The following is a 16,068-nucleotide window of genomic DNA, read 5'->3' on the forward strand; positions in this document are numbered from 1 at the left end:
TGTGGTGCACGGGCTTCTCATTGCAGTGGCTTCTCTTGTTGTGGAGCACAGGCTCTAGGCACGCTGGCTTCAGTAGCTGTGGCACACGGGCTCAGTAGTTGTGGCTCATGGGCTCTAGAGCATGGACTCTAGAGCGCAGGCTCAGTAGTTGTGGCTCACGGGCTTAGTTGCTTCATGGCATGTGGGATCTTCCTGGACCAGGGCTCAAACCCATGTCCCCTGCATTGGCAGGCGGATTCTTAACCACTTTGCCACCAGGGAAGTCCCCGTATATCCACTTCTTAATATGTTCCATATTAGTCACTATTGTATGATTGATGCTCAGGAAGAAACACTATCTTTATCTTGGGGCTTTGCAAAGCTCCTGGCATTATGATATGTATCTCAGTTTGAAAACCTTGGAATTGTAAGGGAGTTATGGAAAATAAGACTTCACAGCGTGGTTGGGCTATTACTGTTGTGAAAACACGTCCACAGTCCCACATCCTTGACCCCTAAATTCTCGAAGCTCTGAAACATAACTCATTTAACAGCCGAATTTGACATAATCTGAAGTCATTTGGTAGGAAAAGCTGGCCTTTTCTAGGGTATATTGGGAAATATAGCCCCTGGCTGGGCACCCCTTCCCAGTGGCAATTCTATGCTGTGGAAGGAGGGAGTATATATTTTTAGGGGATGACTTTAAAGAAATCAGAAGTTTTTTTAAGGAGGCAGTTGTAGTCACCCAGGTGAGAACTACTGCTGTGGCAGTGGTGGGGATCAGATGACTTTGAGAGCTACTGAGGAGAAAGACTCCGGAGAGACTGTCATGACTGACTAGGTTTGGGTGTCGCAGGTGCTTCCCGTGTTTGAGTTAGCTGAGTGTGGTAGAATCTGGGAGCTGTGGAAGCACACTGACTGGGTTCATACTGGCTGTGTGGCCTTGAGCAAGTGACTGTTGTGAGGAGAAAATCAAGTAAGCCAAGGAAAATGTTTATCATAGTACCAGGCACATAGTAAGGGCTCAATAAATACTAGCTATTAGTATTACAACTTTGAACTTGAAGTCTGTCTCCCTTGAAGAACTGATGGTCATTATCAGCTGACATTTATGTAACTTAAGTGGTTAGTGCCATTTGGCTCTTCCCTTCATGTTTTAAAAAATTTATATCTTTATTATATATACTTATGTTGTAAGCATTTTCAAAACATTTTTAGAAGCAGGTGGAGTATAAATTATAGATTCCAAATATAGACATTATGGCACCTCATGTAGTCTGAAGGATATACAGCAACAAATCTTCATCAAAGTAACATACCAAGTTCCATTAGCATTATTTACGTATTCTAGCCTTAAAAAGAAATGTAGTGAGTTGAAATCAAACTTGGACGTTTTTCTCCTTCTAATTTTGTTATACAGTTCAGAAAGAAATGACAGAAGACTACATACATGATGTGATTGCCTTAGTAACCTATTTGCTGCTATAATGTATTAAAAGTTGCACAAAATGGCACTATATTAGATTAAAAGTCTGCCTACTTCTAGTTTCAACACATAAATTCCAAGGAGTGAAATACACGGAGGAGAAACCTATATGATTAAGAGAGACTTAAAAACATAACCTATCACAGTGTGTGGACTCTGTTTGATTACTGATTTTTATTTATTTTTTTTTAATGCTATTCTTCTCTGCTTACATTCTTTTTATGTATGTATGTATGTATGTATGTATGGCTTTGTTGGGTCTTCGTTTCTGTGCGAGGGCTTTCTCTAGTTGTGGCAAGCGGGGGCCACTCTTCATCGCGGTGCGGGGGCCACTCTTCATCGCGGTGCACGGGCCTCTCACTATCGCTGCCTCTCGTTGCCGAGCACAGGCTCCAGACGCGCAGGCTCAGTAGTTGTGGCTCACGGGCCTAGTTGCTCCGCGGCATGTGGGATCTTCCCAGACCAGGGCTCGAACCCGCGTCCCCTGCATTGGCAGGCAGATTCTCAACCACTGCGCCACCAGGGAAGCCCTGATTACTGATTTTTAAAGAGTGTTTACAATTTATGACATTTGTGAGACAACTGGAAATTTGGATAATGCCTGGCTATTTGAGAATATTGAGAATTTTGTTAGATGTGTAAATTGTATCACGATAACAGTATTGTGGTAACATGAAAAAGAAAAAGGAGTCCCCTCTTCAACAAATGGTGTTGGGAAGACTGAGTAACCACATGCAGAAAAAGAAAACTGGACCCCTGTCTAACACCATTCACAAAAATTAACTCGAAATGGATTAAAGACTTAAACATAAGACCTGATACTGTGAAATTCCTAGAAGAAAACACAGGGAAGAAGCTCCTTGACATTGGTCTTGTCAATGATTTTTGGATATGACCCCAAAAGCACAAACAACAAAAGCAAATATCAACAAGTAAGACTAAATTAAACTTAAAAACTTCTGCACAGCAAAAGAAACAATCAACAAAATGAAAAGGCAGTCTATGGAATGGGAAAAAAATATTTGCAAATCATATATATGATAAGGGGCTAATATCCAAAATAAATGAAGAACCCATATAACTCAATGACAAAAAAACAATTTGATTAAAAATGGGCAGAGGAACTAAATATTTTTCCTAAGAAGACATCTAAATGGCAACAGGTACATGAAAAGATGCTCTATATCACAAATCATCAGGGGAATGCAAATTAAAACCACAATGAGATATCAAGTTACACCTGTTAGAACAGCTGTCATGGGTGGACCTTGAGGACATGGTGCCAAGTGAAATAAGTCAAAGAGAGAAAGACAAATACTGTGTGATATCACTTACATGTGGAATCTAAAAAAGCCAAACTCCTAAAAACAGAGTAGAATGGTGGTTACCACAGGCTGGGAGATGCGGGGTAGGAAAGATGTTGTTTAAGGGTACAAACTTAAAACTAGTAGATAACTAAGTCCTGGAGATCTATTGCACAGCATAGTGATTACAGAGAACAATGCTGTATTGTAAACATGAAACTTGCTAAGAGACTAGATCTTAATTATTCCCACCGCAAAAAAGCCATGATCATTATGTGATGCGATAGAACTATTAGCTAGCACTGCAGTGGCAATCATACTGCAGTATAAAGGTACCAAACCAACATATTGCACACCTTAAACTTACACAATTTTATGTCAGTTATAACTCAACAAAAAAGAGAAAAAGGGGTCCTTGTCTTTTAGAGATGCACACTGAAACATTCAGTAATGAAATGTGATTGCTGTGATTTACTTCAGAATAATACAGGAAGAGGGGACCTAGGTGGGATCATGGTGAAATAAGACCAGCCACAAAATTGAACAGTTGAAGTTGGTGATGAGTTCATTATACTTCTCTGTCTACTTTTATTATATGTATGAAATTCTCAGTGACAGAGTTTTTAAAAGACTTTTAAAATACACACACACACACACACACACACACGTAAATCCTAGGATTGAAATACAGTGATGGGGAAGATGGAGCGTTCATCATCTAAGCTGTACCATTTTTACTTCTTTTGGCTTCTTTTATTATAACTAACCTGCATTATTTCTGAAAAGTGGATTGATCTTGATGTTTCATTTTTCACATTGTTTAGATGAAAGATAGACTGTTTATCCAAAATACTGCCCTTATGTTAGGAATGAACATTAATGCTTCCTAATTGGAGGACTATATTAATCTAAGTGTTTGTTTTTTAAAATCTACTTTTTCCTTCTTTTAGCTGGCCTTTTCTCCTGCATCATGTTGTTCCATTTTGAGGGTTTTCAACTCTGTCTAGAAATTAAGAGTCACCTGAGGAGCTTTTTTTGAAAAATGCGCAGATCCAATCTCTGGACATTTTTATTCAGTCATCCGGAGTAGAGCACTTTTGTATATAATTATTTAATTGTTTAATGTCTTGCCTTTCCTGCAAGCAAGGCCTATATTCCCAGTGCCTAGTACAGTACTTCAAATATAGGTATTTAATAATTGTTACATGACTATTTCCATTTTTGACATACTTTAATTTCATATCAGAAAGAATTGGAACTATTCTTTTACAGAAAAACCAAGAGAGTATTTAATATCTATATTGGAACGGCTGAGAATTGCCAAGGTATCAGGTGTGGCTTTCCCTTTCCTTATGGATGACTCTAACATTGCAGCCATGTTTCAGATGCTGGACTCCTCGAATAAAGGATCCATATCATTTATACAGTATAAAGAAGGTCAGTATCTCCTACAAATTGAGGTAATAATTTGTGGTCATTCCGTAAATTTCCCTAGCTGAAACTAATTCTCACTTTGTAAATTTTCCTTTCTTCTTATTCTTATAGCCCTAAAAACCCTGGGTCTGTGTACTGCAGATGAAGTTTTAAAAGATGATGGACATGGAATAACATGTGAAAAATTCACGCGTGAAGTGTAAGTTTATTTTTAAGTGACTGATATTTAAATAACGTGGCATGATTTTGAAGGACAATTAATACATTTTAAAACAAAGGTTCCTACCTTCTGATAGAAACATTTCATTCCCCTGAAACCTTCAGCTGACTAGCAAGTGAGGACCGGCAGGGCTGACAGTACTCTCTAAGCCTGGGGGGAGGGAAGGGAGAGGATGCTGGGGTTAGGAGGATCCAGAGGCGGCTTCTTTCTTTTCTCAGTGGGAAACCCCAGCAATTCTCAAAGAATGAGGTAGGGAAGCCCCGATCTGCTAGAAGAACTAACAGAAAAGCTTTAAGCTCAATATACTAGTTGGAAAATCTCTGTATATAGAGTAATAAAATTTCTCTCAAAATACTTCCTAAAAATGATTTCGTAAATGTTTATCAATAGTACAGGCTGCATGCCAGCCTGACAATTTCGGATTTGAGGTATCACAGCATGAAAAGTACTGACTAAATGCTAAGTCAGAAAAAAAAAAACCAACCAACCAAGGGAATAAAACTTTATAGTTCTGGAAGCCTCTAGCTAATCTAGCTCAGTTTGTTTAAGTTTTATTTAACATAATCCAAGGCCAAGGAGAAGTTAGAAGAAAAAAGAAAGTTTAAGATTCTCATCTCATCATTAGTTACATAAATATTCAACAAAAAATGTTTAATTACATTACCTACCCCAGAGAATGATGGTAGCACAGTGCTCTAGCTGAAATGTTTCATCCACAAAGCAAAGGTTGCCCACTGTCACATGGAATGGAACTAGGAAGTATTCTGAATGGAAAGACATTTGTAGAAAATGAGAGCAATCCTATTTCAGTCACTGTCTCAAAATATGTTTTCTTACGGGAAATATAGTGAATTTCCAAACTAGATACAGGAACTTCAATTATAAACATACATTTTATTTTTTATTTTTTTTTAACATCTTTACTGGAGTGTAATTGGTTTACAATGGTGTGTTAGTTTCTGCTGTATAACAAAGTGAATCAGCTATATGTATATATATATCCCTATATCCCCTCCCTCTTGCGTCTCCCTTCCACCCTCCCTATCCCATCCCTCTAGGTGGTCACAAAGCACCAAGCTGATCTCCCTGTGCTATGCAGCTACTTCCCACTAGCTATCTATTTTACATTTGGTCGTGTATATATGTTCATGCCACTCTCTCACTTCGTTCCAGCTTACCCTTCCCCCTCCCCATGTCCTCAAGTCCATTCTCTATGTCTGCGTCTTTATTCCTGTCCTGTCCCTAGGTTCTTCAGAACCATTTTCATTTTTTTTTAGATTCCATATATGTGTGTTAGCATATGGTATTTGTTTTTCTCTTTCTGACTTACTTCACTGTGTGACAGACTCTAGGTCCATCCACCTGACTACAAATAACTCAATTTTGTTTCTTTTTATGGCTGAGTAATATTCCATTGTATATATGTGCCACATCTTCTTTGTCCATTCATCTATCGATGGACACTTAGGTTGCTTCCATGTCCTGGCTATTGTAAATAGAGCTGCAATGAACATTGTGGTATATGACTCTTTTTGAATTATGGTTTTCTCAGGGTATATGCCCAGTAGTGGGATTGCTGGATCGTATGGTAGTTCTATTTTTAGTTTTTTAAGGAAACTCCATACTGTTCTTCATAGTGGCTGTATCAATTTACATTCCCACCAACAGTGCAAGAGGGTTCCCTTTTCTCCACACCCTCTCCAGCATTTACTGTTTGTAGATTTTTTGATGATGGCCATTCTGACTGGTGTGAGGTGATACCTCATTGTAATTTTGATTTGCATTTCTCTAATGATTAGTGATGTTGAGCATCCTTTCATGTGTTTGTTGGCAATCTGTATATCTTCTTTGGAGAAATGTCTATTTAGGTCTTCTGCCCATTTTTGGATTGGGTTGTTTGTTTTTTTTTGATATTGAGCTGCATGAACTGCTTGTGTACTTTGAAGATTAATCCTGTGTCAGTTGCTTCGTTTGCAAATATTTTCTCCCATTCTGAGGGTTGTCTTTTTGTCTTGTTTATAGTTTCCTTTGCTGTGCAAAAGCTTTTAAGTTTCATTAGGTCCCATTTGTTTATTTTTGTTTTTATTTCCCTTTCTCTAGGAGGTGGGTCAAAAAGGATCTTGCTGTGATTTATGTCATAGAGTTAAACATACATTTTAAAGTGATTTTTAAAAGTTTATTTGTTATGTTAGATTATCTACAACAGTCTCCCTGAATTGGCAAAGAAAATTAAAAGTTGATTATAATTTATTATCTGCTCTTGTATTTTATTCAATAGACATATTCATCATTTATATTTGTAAATGGAATTACTCTGAGTTTTCATGGCTTCTGAGCTTTTTGTTTTTGTTTTCTTAGGAACAAGAGGACTCAGGAAATATGGTCAGCATTTTAATAACACTGTAAGTCCAAGATAATAAATGATTCTATACAGTTTTCAGTTGTTCAGTTTCATTAATTCAGAACTTCATCATATAACTTGAAATCCAACTGGCTCTGGCTTCTTCTTTATTAAAACAAATAAACAAACAAACAAAAAACCCCAAAAGGAGAAAAGACACTTTATTTTCCAGTGTTAGGCCAGTTTGTCCTCAAATTAAGTAGAATCTCAACATCTTGTTGAGCCAGTTTATAAATTCCGACTTCATTTAATGCCGCTGTGGCAGGAGGTTGCCCTGAAGTTGACTGCAGGACATCTCGCAGAAGTAGGGCAGAACCAGTGTTCAAATTCAAAACAATACAGGCTTCTTTTACACTGTTTAAAAAAAAAAAAAAAAAAGCAGGAGGTAAATGAGATCTCCATTATCTATATCATCCCATATTACCCTGTAACAATTTCATTTTGAAAAACTAAACAACTACCCTGCACTGCTAGATCATATCATTTATAGTTTATAAAAACTATTTATGGATTAGCTATTTGGCTCTTTTAACAAGTTTTGACTGTATATGTGCAGAGTTTATATTTCATTAGATTACTATAAGGTAAGAGGATCATTATTTTCAGTACGTATCCATTATTTCCCAAAATGTGATACTTGAGAGTAACAGTCTATTAAATGTAGCTAAGACTTTAGGTACATTAGGATACAGGAAAAGAGAAAATTAAGGGACGAAATAAAAGCAGAAAGGTAGAATACTAAAACAAAAAAAGCAGAAATAGATATCTTACTGAAATGAGCAAAAAAACTTACATTTTATATGTTTAAAAGGAATACTTTATAATCTCAAAAACCTAAATAATTTAAATTTTACATCAACAATTTCTAAAGAAATTGTAAGAATTCTCTTACATCCATTTATAATTATACTTAGAACCAAAATTAATATCAAATGTTTAAGAAAACAAATTTTCTTCAGGCCTGGCCTGTTATTCAGTACTAAATATATTTCAGATTTCTTCTATTTATTGAATATGGCAGAACTGCATTTGCTTTCATTTTCTATTTATTTCCCAGTAATAAGCACATAGGAGCATTACACCAAATATTAGAAAACAAAGCCCAAAATATCATTTATATCCAGTTCTGGTCAAGTTTTTGGGGTCATGGATCACATCTTGTATTATTGGTACATAATGAATACTTCAATCTGTTAACTGATGCAATATATATTTCACATCACTGGAAACCTAAAGCTCTTAAAAAACGAATCAACTTCCTCTAACAATTTGATACATCAAAATTAATTGTTAAATATTGCACTTACTGTTTAAAATAATTTTCTGGCCTCTTGCAATAGTGGGAAAACAAAGGGAAAAGATTCCGAGTCATATCGAAGTGCAGCTGAGCCGCTCCTCCTTCATTGAAGTGATTGGCAAGAATAATCTGAAAAAAAGGACAATTCATATATCAGTTACCTCTGTCATCACAGCCCAAAATACAGTCTACTCTTACTTACTTCTTGGTAGATGTATATGTCCAGCTTCTCTACAAGCATTTGCCAGAAGATTTTAAACAAGGAGAAGCACAGCTGCTGCTCCAGCTGCAGTAAACGGTCTCGTAAGGCAAGCAGTAAGGGGCAAGCCGAACTGGACAGGGACATCACGGCCTGCTCTGACTGCGATGGCAAGGACAGCCACCTGGAAAAAACAGAAACAGCACTGCCTGGAGCACATTAATTTTTATTATGAAAATTTTCATCTCTCTGTATTTTTAAAGATTTAACAATCATTTTAAATGTGGGGAAGTGCACTGTCCCGGGGCATTTTGGATAAGAAAAAATGTACAGCCCAACATTAAAAGCTCTCTCAGAAAATAAAGGTACTTATGTTTGTTTGTTTATTTATTTAATTTTATTTTTTGGCCACGCCACACGGCTTGTGGGATCTTAGTTCCCTGACCAGGGACTGAACCCAGGCCCTGGCAGTGAAAGTGCTTAGTCCTAACCACTGGACCGTCAGGGAATTCCCTGTACCTATGTTTATATTTTAGTTCTCAATGAAATACTCTTTACTTAATGAGGATGATAGATTTTTTAAATCCCCGATTTTAATATGACTTACTGATATAAAACAGTTAAAATGTAAAATGCATTTACATTTAAGACATCAGCTAATTTTACACTCTAATTTTCAGCAAAACAACGGACTAGTAACACTTCCAAACTGATAACAAGTCCTCTGTGTGACAGGACTGCTAGGACAGACATTGCCTGCGCTCAAGGAGCTCACCGTGTGGGAGGTAACAGATGTCACAGGAATCATGAGAGTGGGCCAAACTATAGCACAGGCATGAACAGGTACTACAGCAGCACCTTGCTTTGTCAGTGGGTGACAGGCTAGGCATTCAACCCCATATCAGACACCAGCTCGCTGGACTTACAGACACATCTGAAGGTTAAGTTATGATCAGTTTATTCTGATTAAGAATGTCTTAATATATTTTAGAAACAGTTAAAAGTTTGGAGTGCAAAAGGCCAAGCTCTGTGCTATCTAGACACTTTGGAAATCTGACTGCATGTCACCTTGTAACTTCTATCAAACTGGAGTTGAGAGCTGACTTATAAGAAAGTACAGAGGACTTACCTTTCTTTTTTATACAATTTTGCAGCATCTTTAACTTCTCTAAAAACATGGTCTACTTGCCGGGTCAGCATGTCATGCTTTAAACGCTCTAACAGGTTAATCATGTCATCAAAGACAGAGCTCTCCATAGAGGCCAGTTGTCCCAGCTGCAATTTACTGAGAGTGTTATTCTCTGCAAAGACTTCCAATGCTGCCTGTTGAAGTTGTAGAAAGAACTGAAAGCAAAAATATGTTAACATGTTTAAGATACTTTTTTTTTTTAACAGCTTGAGATGTAACTCATGTACCATACAGTTCACCCATTTAAAGTATACAGTTTGGGGACTTCCCTGGTGGAGCAGTGGTTAAGAATCCGCCCGCCAATGCAGGGGACACAGGTTTGAGCCCTGGTCCAGGAGGATCCCACATTACCGCGGAGCGACTAAGCCCGTGCGCCACAACTACTGAGCCTGCGCTCTAGAGCCCACGAGCCACAACTACTGAGCCCATGTGCCACAACTACTGAAGCTGGCATGCCTAGAGTTCATGCTCTGCAACAACGGAAGCAACCGCAATGAGAAGCCCCCGCTCGCCACAACTAGAGAGAGCCTGTGCACAGCAGTGAAGACCCAACACAGCCGTAAATAAATAAATTAATTAAAAAAAAATACAGTTCGGTGGCTTTTAGTACATTCAGAGTTGTGCATCTGTCACCACAGTCAATTTTAGAACGTTTTCATTACCCCACAAAGAAATACCACACTCTTTGCCATCATCTCCCAATCCCCTCCTAGTGGTTCCCCACCCCACCCCCACCTTGTTCCTAGGCAAACACGAATCTCCTTTCTGTCTCTAGACCTGCCTGTTCTGGACACTTCACATAAATGGATTCATACAACCTATGGTTCTTTGTGAGTAGCTTCTTTCACTTAGTATAATGTTTTCAAGGTTCAACGATGTTGTAATATGTATCAGTATTTCATTTCTTTTTATTGCCAAATGATATTCCATTATATTTACCCATTCATTAGTTGACGGACATTTGGGTTGTTTCCACTTTTATGAATAATACTGCTATGAAAATTTGTGTACAGTTTCTGCACAAACATATGTTTTCATTTCTCTTGGATATATACCTAGGAGTAGAATTGCAGGATCATATAGTAAATCTGTGTTTAAACTTTTGAGGAACTGCCAGACTATTTCCACAGCAACTGTACCATTTTACATTCCCATCAGCGGTGAGTGAGGGTTCAGATTTCTCCACGTCATGCTAATAAATGTTACTATGTCTTTTTTATTATAGCCATCCTAGTTTGTATGAAGTGGCATCCCATTGTGGTTTTGATTTACATTCCCCTAATGGCTACCTTCTTTAAGTGCTCATGTTTTTCTAGACACAGATTGAGAGTTGTAGTAAACCTAGAAAATATATGAGTTAAGAGAATTAAAATGTCATTTTTTTACAGTATTATTTTAGGTAGAATTAGTATTATTCTTTCTGCCCTACAGGAAAACAGCGCTGTGGGTAATTAGCAAAACATTAAAAACAACCTAAATGTCTATTAATAGGGGACTGGGCATGGCTACTAGGGATTGTTCAGGGATGACATGGGAGAGGCCATCTTGGCATTTCTGCTGAAGTTGTCAGGGAACTGGCAGTGTCCTTTTGAGCCAGCTCATGGACCATGGAAGCCTGGAGCCACCCATGGCCATACTTACCAGAGCCCGCCTACAAGTAAAGCCAGAAATGAACAACTTTAGAGCAGCCATGCCTAATCCTTTCAGTTACACAAATTCCTCACCTCCTCACGCCACCCCACTCCCCTACTTTAGTCCAGCGTGAATCTGGGTTTCTGTCACCTATGACTGAAAAATTCCTAATTCTGAATGGCTGGGTTATGTTAGGCTTATTAGCACAGTCTGGCAACGGACAGACAGCTGTTAGTGGAGAATCTAAATGAATGGAAGGTGAACTCTACTTTTTTCTGTGTAATACAAGAGCTTACGTGATTTTTATTTAGAGCATTCACAGGCTGAAGGACTGTGAATGTGATTAAATGATTTTTTTAAATTAATTAATTAATTTATTTTTGTCTGTGTTGGGTCTTCGTTGCTGTGCATGGGCTTTCTGTAGTTGCGGTGAGCGGGGGCTACTCTTTGTTGCAGTGCGCGGGCTTCTCATTGTCGTGGCTTCTCTTGTTGCAGAGCACGGGCTCTAGGCGCACAGGCTTCAGTAGTTGTGGCACGTGGGCTCAGTAGTTGTGGCTTGTGGGCTCTAGAGCTCAGGCTCCGTAGTTGTGGCGCACAGGCTTAGTTGCTCCGCAGCATGTGGGATCTTCCCGGACCAGGGATCGAACCCGTGTCCCCTGCATTGGCAGGCGGATTTTTAACCACTGCACCACCAGGGAAGCCGTAAATGATTTTTGATGTTAAACAGAATTTGTACCATAGTAACATACCAAACACAAAATTCATTCATGACTTGAAGAGTCAACTCTAAAATTTGGTTATTTCTGTGTTGACAGAAGGACCCAGTTAGTTCAGTATCAGATTATAAATTTTCTAAGGCTAGGGATGATGGCCAATTCATCTTTGTTAACAGACTATGGCACTGAGTAAAGTAGTTAATGATGTTCCACAAATATTTCATTGACGCTAAAAATGTGGCCCTGAATGAATCTCTTATTAAAATCACTGGCATAAGAATCAAGAATGACAATTTGTTTCATGAAAAAGCTTAGCAGAAAATGGAGCACTGTGGTGGGGTGAGTGAATAAAGCACTTACTAAAATTAGGAACATGACACATAAAAGTACATAATGAATGAATGTGTTCTGATTAGGTGACTTTATAAAGATAAATGCATTCATCATTACACTCCACTTATATTCATTTATGAAATAATTATTTTCCTTGCTCAGCAGAATGATATGCACATGTACTTCAGTTAACATTTCTGTAGGAAAGACTTTAAATAATTACAAAGTCCCAGCCAAAGAGTCCAGATTAGAATAAACTATGATTGTGTTTATTAGATATTTACCTTGTTTATATCTATTAGTATATTTATTTTTGTTTCCTATTTTTTTGGCTTATTACCCTGATAAAGACTTTTTCATTTTGTTTTTTCTTTCACAGTAAAGGAAAACATCTTCTATACAATGTGCTAGCAGTATACAATTTTTTGTCATAAATTCATAATTTAAAATATATTCTTGTCATGTTTTCTAGACTTTCTAACTCAGGCATTGAATATTTTAAATGCCTGTGTGTGGCTATATTTCATTTCTGCCTTTATTTTTTGTTTTATTACATTAAGATTTGACAATGTATAGAAATTTTAATTTACCTTTGTTCATATTTGTGACTCAGCTGGACACACTCAAAAATTGTGTTTCCCTTACTATACTGTGGACTTACCACCAATCTCCAGTTAGTCAATCTTTCTAATTATTTAACTCTGTAATTATTCAGTTCCCGCTTTATCACATTTTAAAAGGGATACTTTTAAGTCTTTAGTTAAAATTATAGTTGTTTTATTTTCCTATTTTCATTTAATGACACAATTATACACATAATACTTATCTTTATAATGTGTCTTCATATTCATTATCCTCAGTATAGTTTTTTCACCATTAAATGTATATTTTACTGTTTTATGGTCATCTTAATCCTGTGTTAATGCTTTCTGCCATGAAGTGTACTTCATGGGCCTTGCTGGATTTTTGTATCCACACATATGATCTTAGAACAGTGATTCCTAACCTGAGGGCACCCTGTCCAAGAAGGATGTCTTGGAGGCCCTCTGCAATCATTTTAATATCTAAAACAGCTAAAGGAATTTATTTATGTTAAGGCTATAAAGACTAAGTTTCTTCACTTTTAGTTGGAAGTACATATTAGAAAATCTGGTTACCAAAAGCCCTGATCACCAATATATTCCTTGGATTAATAAAAAGAGTAAAAATAAAGTACTAGTTAATAATTATATTTAGGCAGATCAAATCTGCCAACACATGGACTCTGCATGGAGAAAGGAAGGATAAGTAAAATCCTTGGAGGTAAAAGGCCTTTCACAGTACTTGTTACTGAATCCAGGGTTTTGATTTTTAGATTTATTTAAAATATACCTTCCAGGGTAAGAAATTAGTTAATTTTTTTGGATGTGATAATGGTATTTTTTTTTTTAACATTTATTTATTTCATTTATTTATTTATTTATTTATTTTTGGCTACATCAGGTCTTAGTTGCAGCATGCGGGATCTTTCGTTGCAGCACGCGGGCTCCTCTCTAGTTGTGGCGTGCGGGTTTTGTCTCTCTAGTTGTGGCATGTGGGCTCCAGGGCATGTGGGCTCTGTAGTTGCGGCATGCGGGCTCTCTCATTGAGGCATGCAAGCTCAATAGTTGTGGCACGCGGGCTTAGTTGCCCCACGGCATACGGGATCTTAGTTCCCCGACCAGGGATTGAACCCGCGTCCCCTGCACGGGAAGGCAGATTCTTTACCACTGGACAACCAGGGAAGTCCCCTGGTGTTGTGTTTTTAAAAAAGGTGTTCTTATCTTTTAGAGATACATACGAAAATATTTACCATGAAATGTATCTGAGATCTACTTCAAAATAATCACACAAGGGGGTAGAGGAAAGGTTTAAATGAAACACAATTGGTATAAGAAGCTGGGTGAGGATTTCCCTGGTAGTCCAGTGGTTAAGACTCCACACTTCCAATGCAGGGTGGGTGAGGGTTCAATCCCTGGTCGGGGAACTAAGATCCCATATGCCATGTGGCACGGCCAAATTAAAAAACAAAAAAAAAAAGAAGCTGGGTGATAGGCACATGGGAGTTCATTTTACCATTCTCTTCACTCTTGAATATGTTTGAAAATAAATAAAATATTAAATAATTTTTTAATGTATGAAATACTTAGGTTAAAAATGTTTCTATTTTTATGACTCTTCATAATTTGTCATGTTTCGAAGGCACTAAAAAGGTATCAAATGTTATTCTTTTATTTTCCTTAAAGTCTTGAACTTTATTGATTTTGACACCATTATACAATCTTAGCTTTTCGCGAGATGGCAATTACCATTCATGACATTTACCAAGTTCAAAGTCTAAAAAAGGAAAATGGTTCACTTTATAAACAACAATTTCACGAAAAGATGGCTTTTCCAGTGATTAAAATATCAGGATTATTTAACCATTTGAGACTTGAATGAGAAAAATATGTACTTTAATCACACCTAAGTTTGGCCCAACTGTGATTCTGCCTAACGTGTATTTTTGCTTGCTACAGATTCAACATTTCAAAAGGTAAAACTGTTCAAATTACTAATATATTACTTAATATAAAAGATTAACTTACAACATTGTCAGCCCAATCTGCTAGTACTGTTGAGATATAGTTCACGGCATTAAGAATTGCACAGTATCGAAAGCCAAGGGAAGCTCTAGTCTCTTCTTTCATCACCTGAGTTAATCGTATCCTAAAATCATCTACTAAGTCCTTCTGTAACTCCAGGAACTGCAGCTTTCTGGAAGCTGTGGGAAGATTTTTATATCTGTCTGTGGAGAAAGTTAACAAGACATACGAAGGTTTACGGTACCATCCATGACATAGTTATAGGTTTTTCCTATTGACTGGCTTTGGTGCCTTTGTTAAAAATCAATCGACCATTCAAGAATGGATCTATTTCTAAACTCTCTAAGGACGTGGGTTTCTCAAGTATTGGTATTTGTCAAAACTCATTGATCTGTATACTTAAGATCTATGCATTTCACTGTATATAAGTTATGCTTCTAACACATTGTAAATTAACTATACTGCAATTTAAAAAGCTATGCCTCAATATTTTAAAAAGGCATATGAGAAAGTTATATACAAAAATTATTCTATTTCTTCAACAAATAAATGACATTTTTTAAAAAAGGAAGGAGGAACTAGGATAGGTTAAAAGAGATACATAGTTAAGGATTTATAGGTTAAATGCTGAGATGTCTGAAATGTTCTTTAAAATACTTCAGGGGAAAAAAATCTGGATTTTGGGGGGAGAAAAACACATAATAGAAAAGTGATAGTTTTAAACCTTAGTAACAGATACCTGAGGGTTCGTTATGCTACTTTTATATATATTAGAAAATTTCCATAATAAAAAAAATTTTTTTTAATCAGTTTTTGCTAATTTTTTTGTATTTTAGTGTTTTTCATATTTTTCTTACAGTTAGAATATAGAATTTACTGACTGGCCTGGAATGACACCTCTTCAGGTTACTAGACAGGCCCAAGCAATGGACAAGACACAGGAAGATAGTGGCAGTGAGGGCTCAGTGGCACCTGGAGAACCAGCAGGTCTGCAATGCCCTGGGGCAACGTGGATGGCTGCAGACCAACCAGGGCTAGAGGCGCTGGGCCACCCTCCAGCCAGAACATTCTTGCACCATAAGAAGAGGTCCTATTACTATTCCAATCCCTAAAGTTAATTTATTATTCTACTGTTCTACAATCTTTGCTATATCAAGGTGAAGAAAATAATATATAAAATTTAGGTCAATCACCATTTACTGAAGACACTTAAAAAGTTGAAAGGCAAGAGATTTCAGGTAATAAAATTAAATTCTTATTTGTTTTTATATAATG

The 16,068-nt window shown here is 37.1% G+C and overlaps 2 protein-coding genes and 1 long non-coding RNA gene across 8 annotated transcripts in view; 1 reads left to right on the forward strand and 2 right to left on the reverse strand.

Annotated features, from left to right (window-relative positions):
• The window catches only part of EFCAB10 (EF-hand calcium binding domain 10), a 19,053-nt gene extending 4,266 nt beyond the window's left edge, over positions 1–14,787 (forward strand). Inside the window, exons 2-5 of one of the 3 annotated variants that reach the window (XM_082473668.1) lie at positions 4,042–4,206; positions 4,315–4,402; positions 6,782–6,825; positions 8,334–8,684. In XM_082473668.1, the coding sequence (XP_082329794.1) occupies positions 4,042–4,206; positions 4,315–4,402; positions 6,782–6,818 (290 nt within the window). In that variant the 3' untranslated portion in view covers positions 6,819–6,825; positions 8,334–8,684. Of the gene's footprint in view, positions 1–4,041; positions 4,207–4,314; positions 4,403–6,781; positions 6,826–8,164; positions 8,305–8,333; positions 8,685–9,715 lie in introns of those variants that run through there. The other 2 variants (XM_082473667.1, XM_082473666.1) reach the window with 2 other exon arrangements.
• The window catches only part of LOC309666305, a 386,060-nt gene that overhangs the window by 131,035 nt on the left and 238,957 nt on the right, over positions 1–16,068 (reverse strand). The window lies entirely within an intron of this gene.
• Positions 6,968–16,068, reverse strand: part of RINT1 (RAD50 interactor 1) — a 26,499-nt gene continuing 17,398 nt past the window's right edge. For all 4 annotated transcript variants that reach the window (XM_082473501.1, XM_082473500.1, XM_082473503.1 and 1 more), the window contains 5 exons: positions 14,797–14,996; positions 9,450–9,664; positions 8,324–8,504; positions 8,132–8,250; positions 6,968–7,178 (listed from right to left, as the gene is read on the reverse strand). In XM_082473501.1, coding sequence (XP_082329627.1) covers positions 6,986–7,178; positions 8,132–8,250; positions 8,324–8,504; positions 9,450–9,664; positions 14,797–14,996 — 908 coding nt within the window. In that variant the 3' untranslated portion in view covers positions 6,968–6,985. The remainder of the gene's footprint in view (positions 7,179–8,131; positions 8,251–8,323; positions 8,505–9,449; positions 9,665–14,796; positions 14,997–16,068) is intronic.

The sequence above is a fragment of the Balaenoptera physalus genome, assembly GCF_965194825.1.
Source record: "Balaenoptera physalus genome assembly, chromosome: 8".
In the NCBI taxonomy this organism is placed as follows: domain Eukaryota; kingdom Metazoa; phylum Chordata; class Mammalia; order Artiodactyla; family Balaenopteridae; genus Balaenoptera; species Balaenoptera physalus.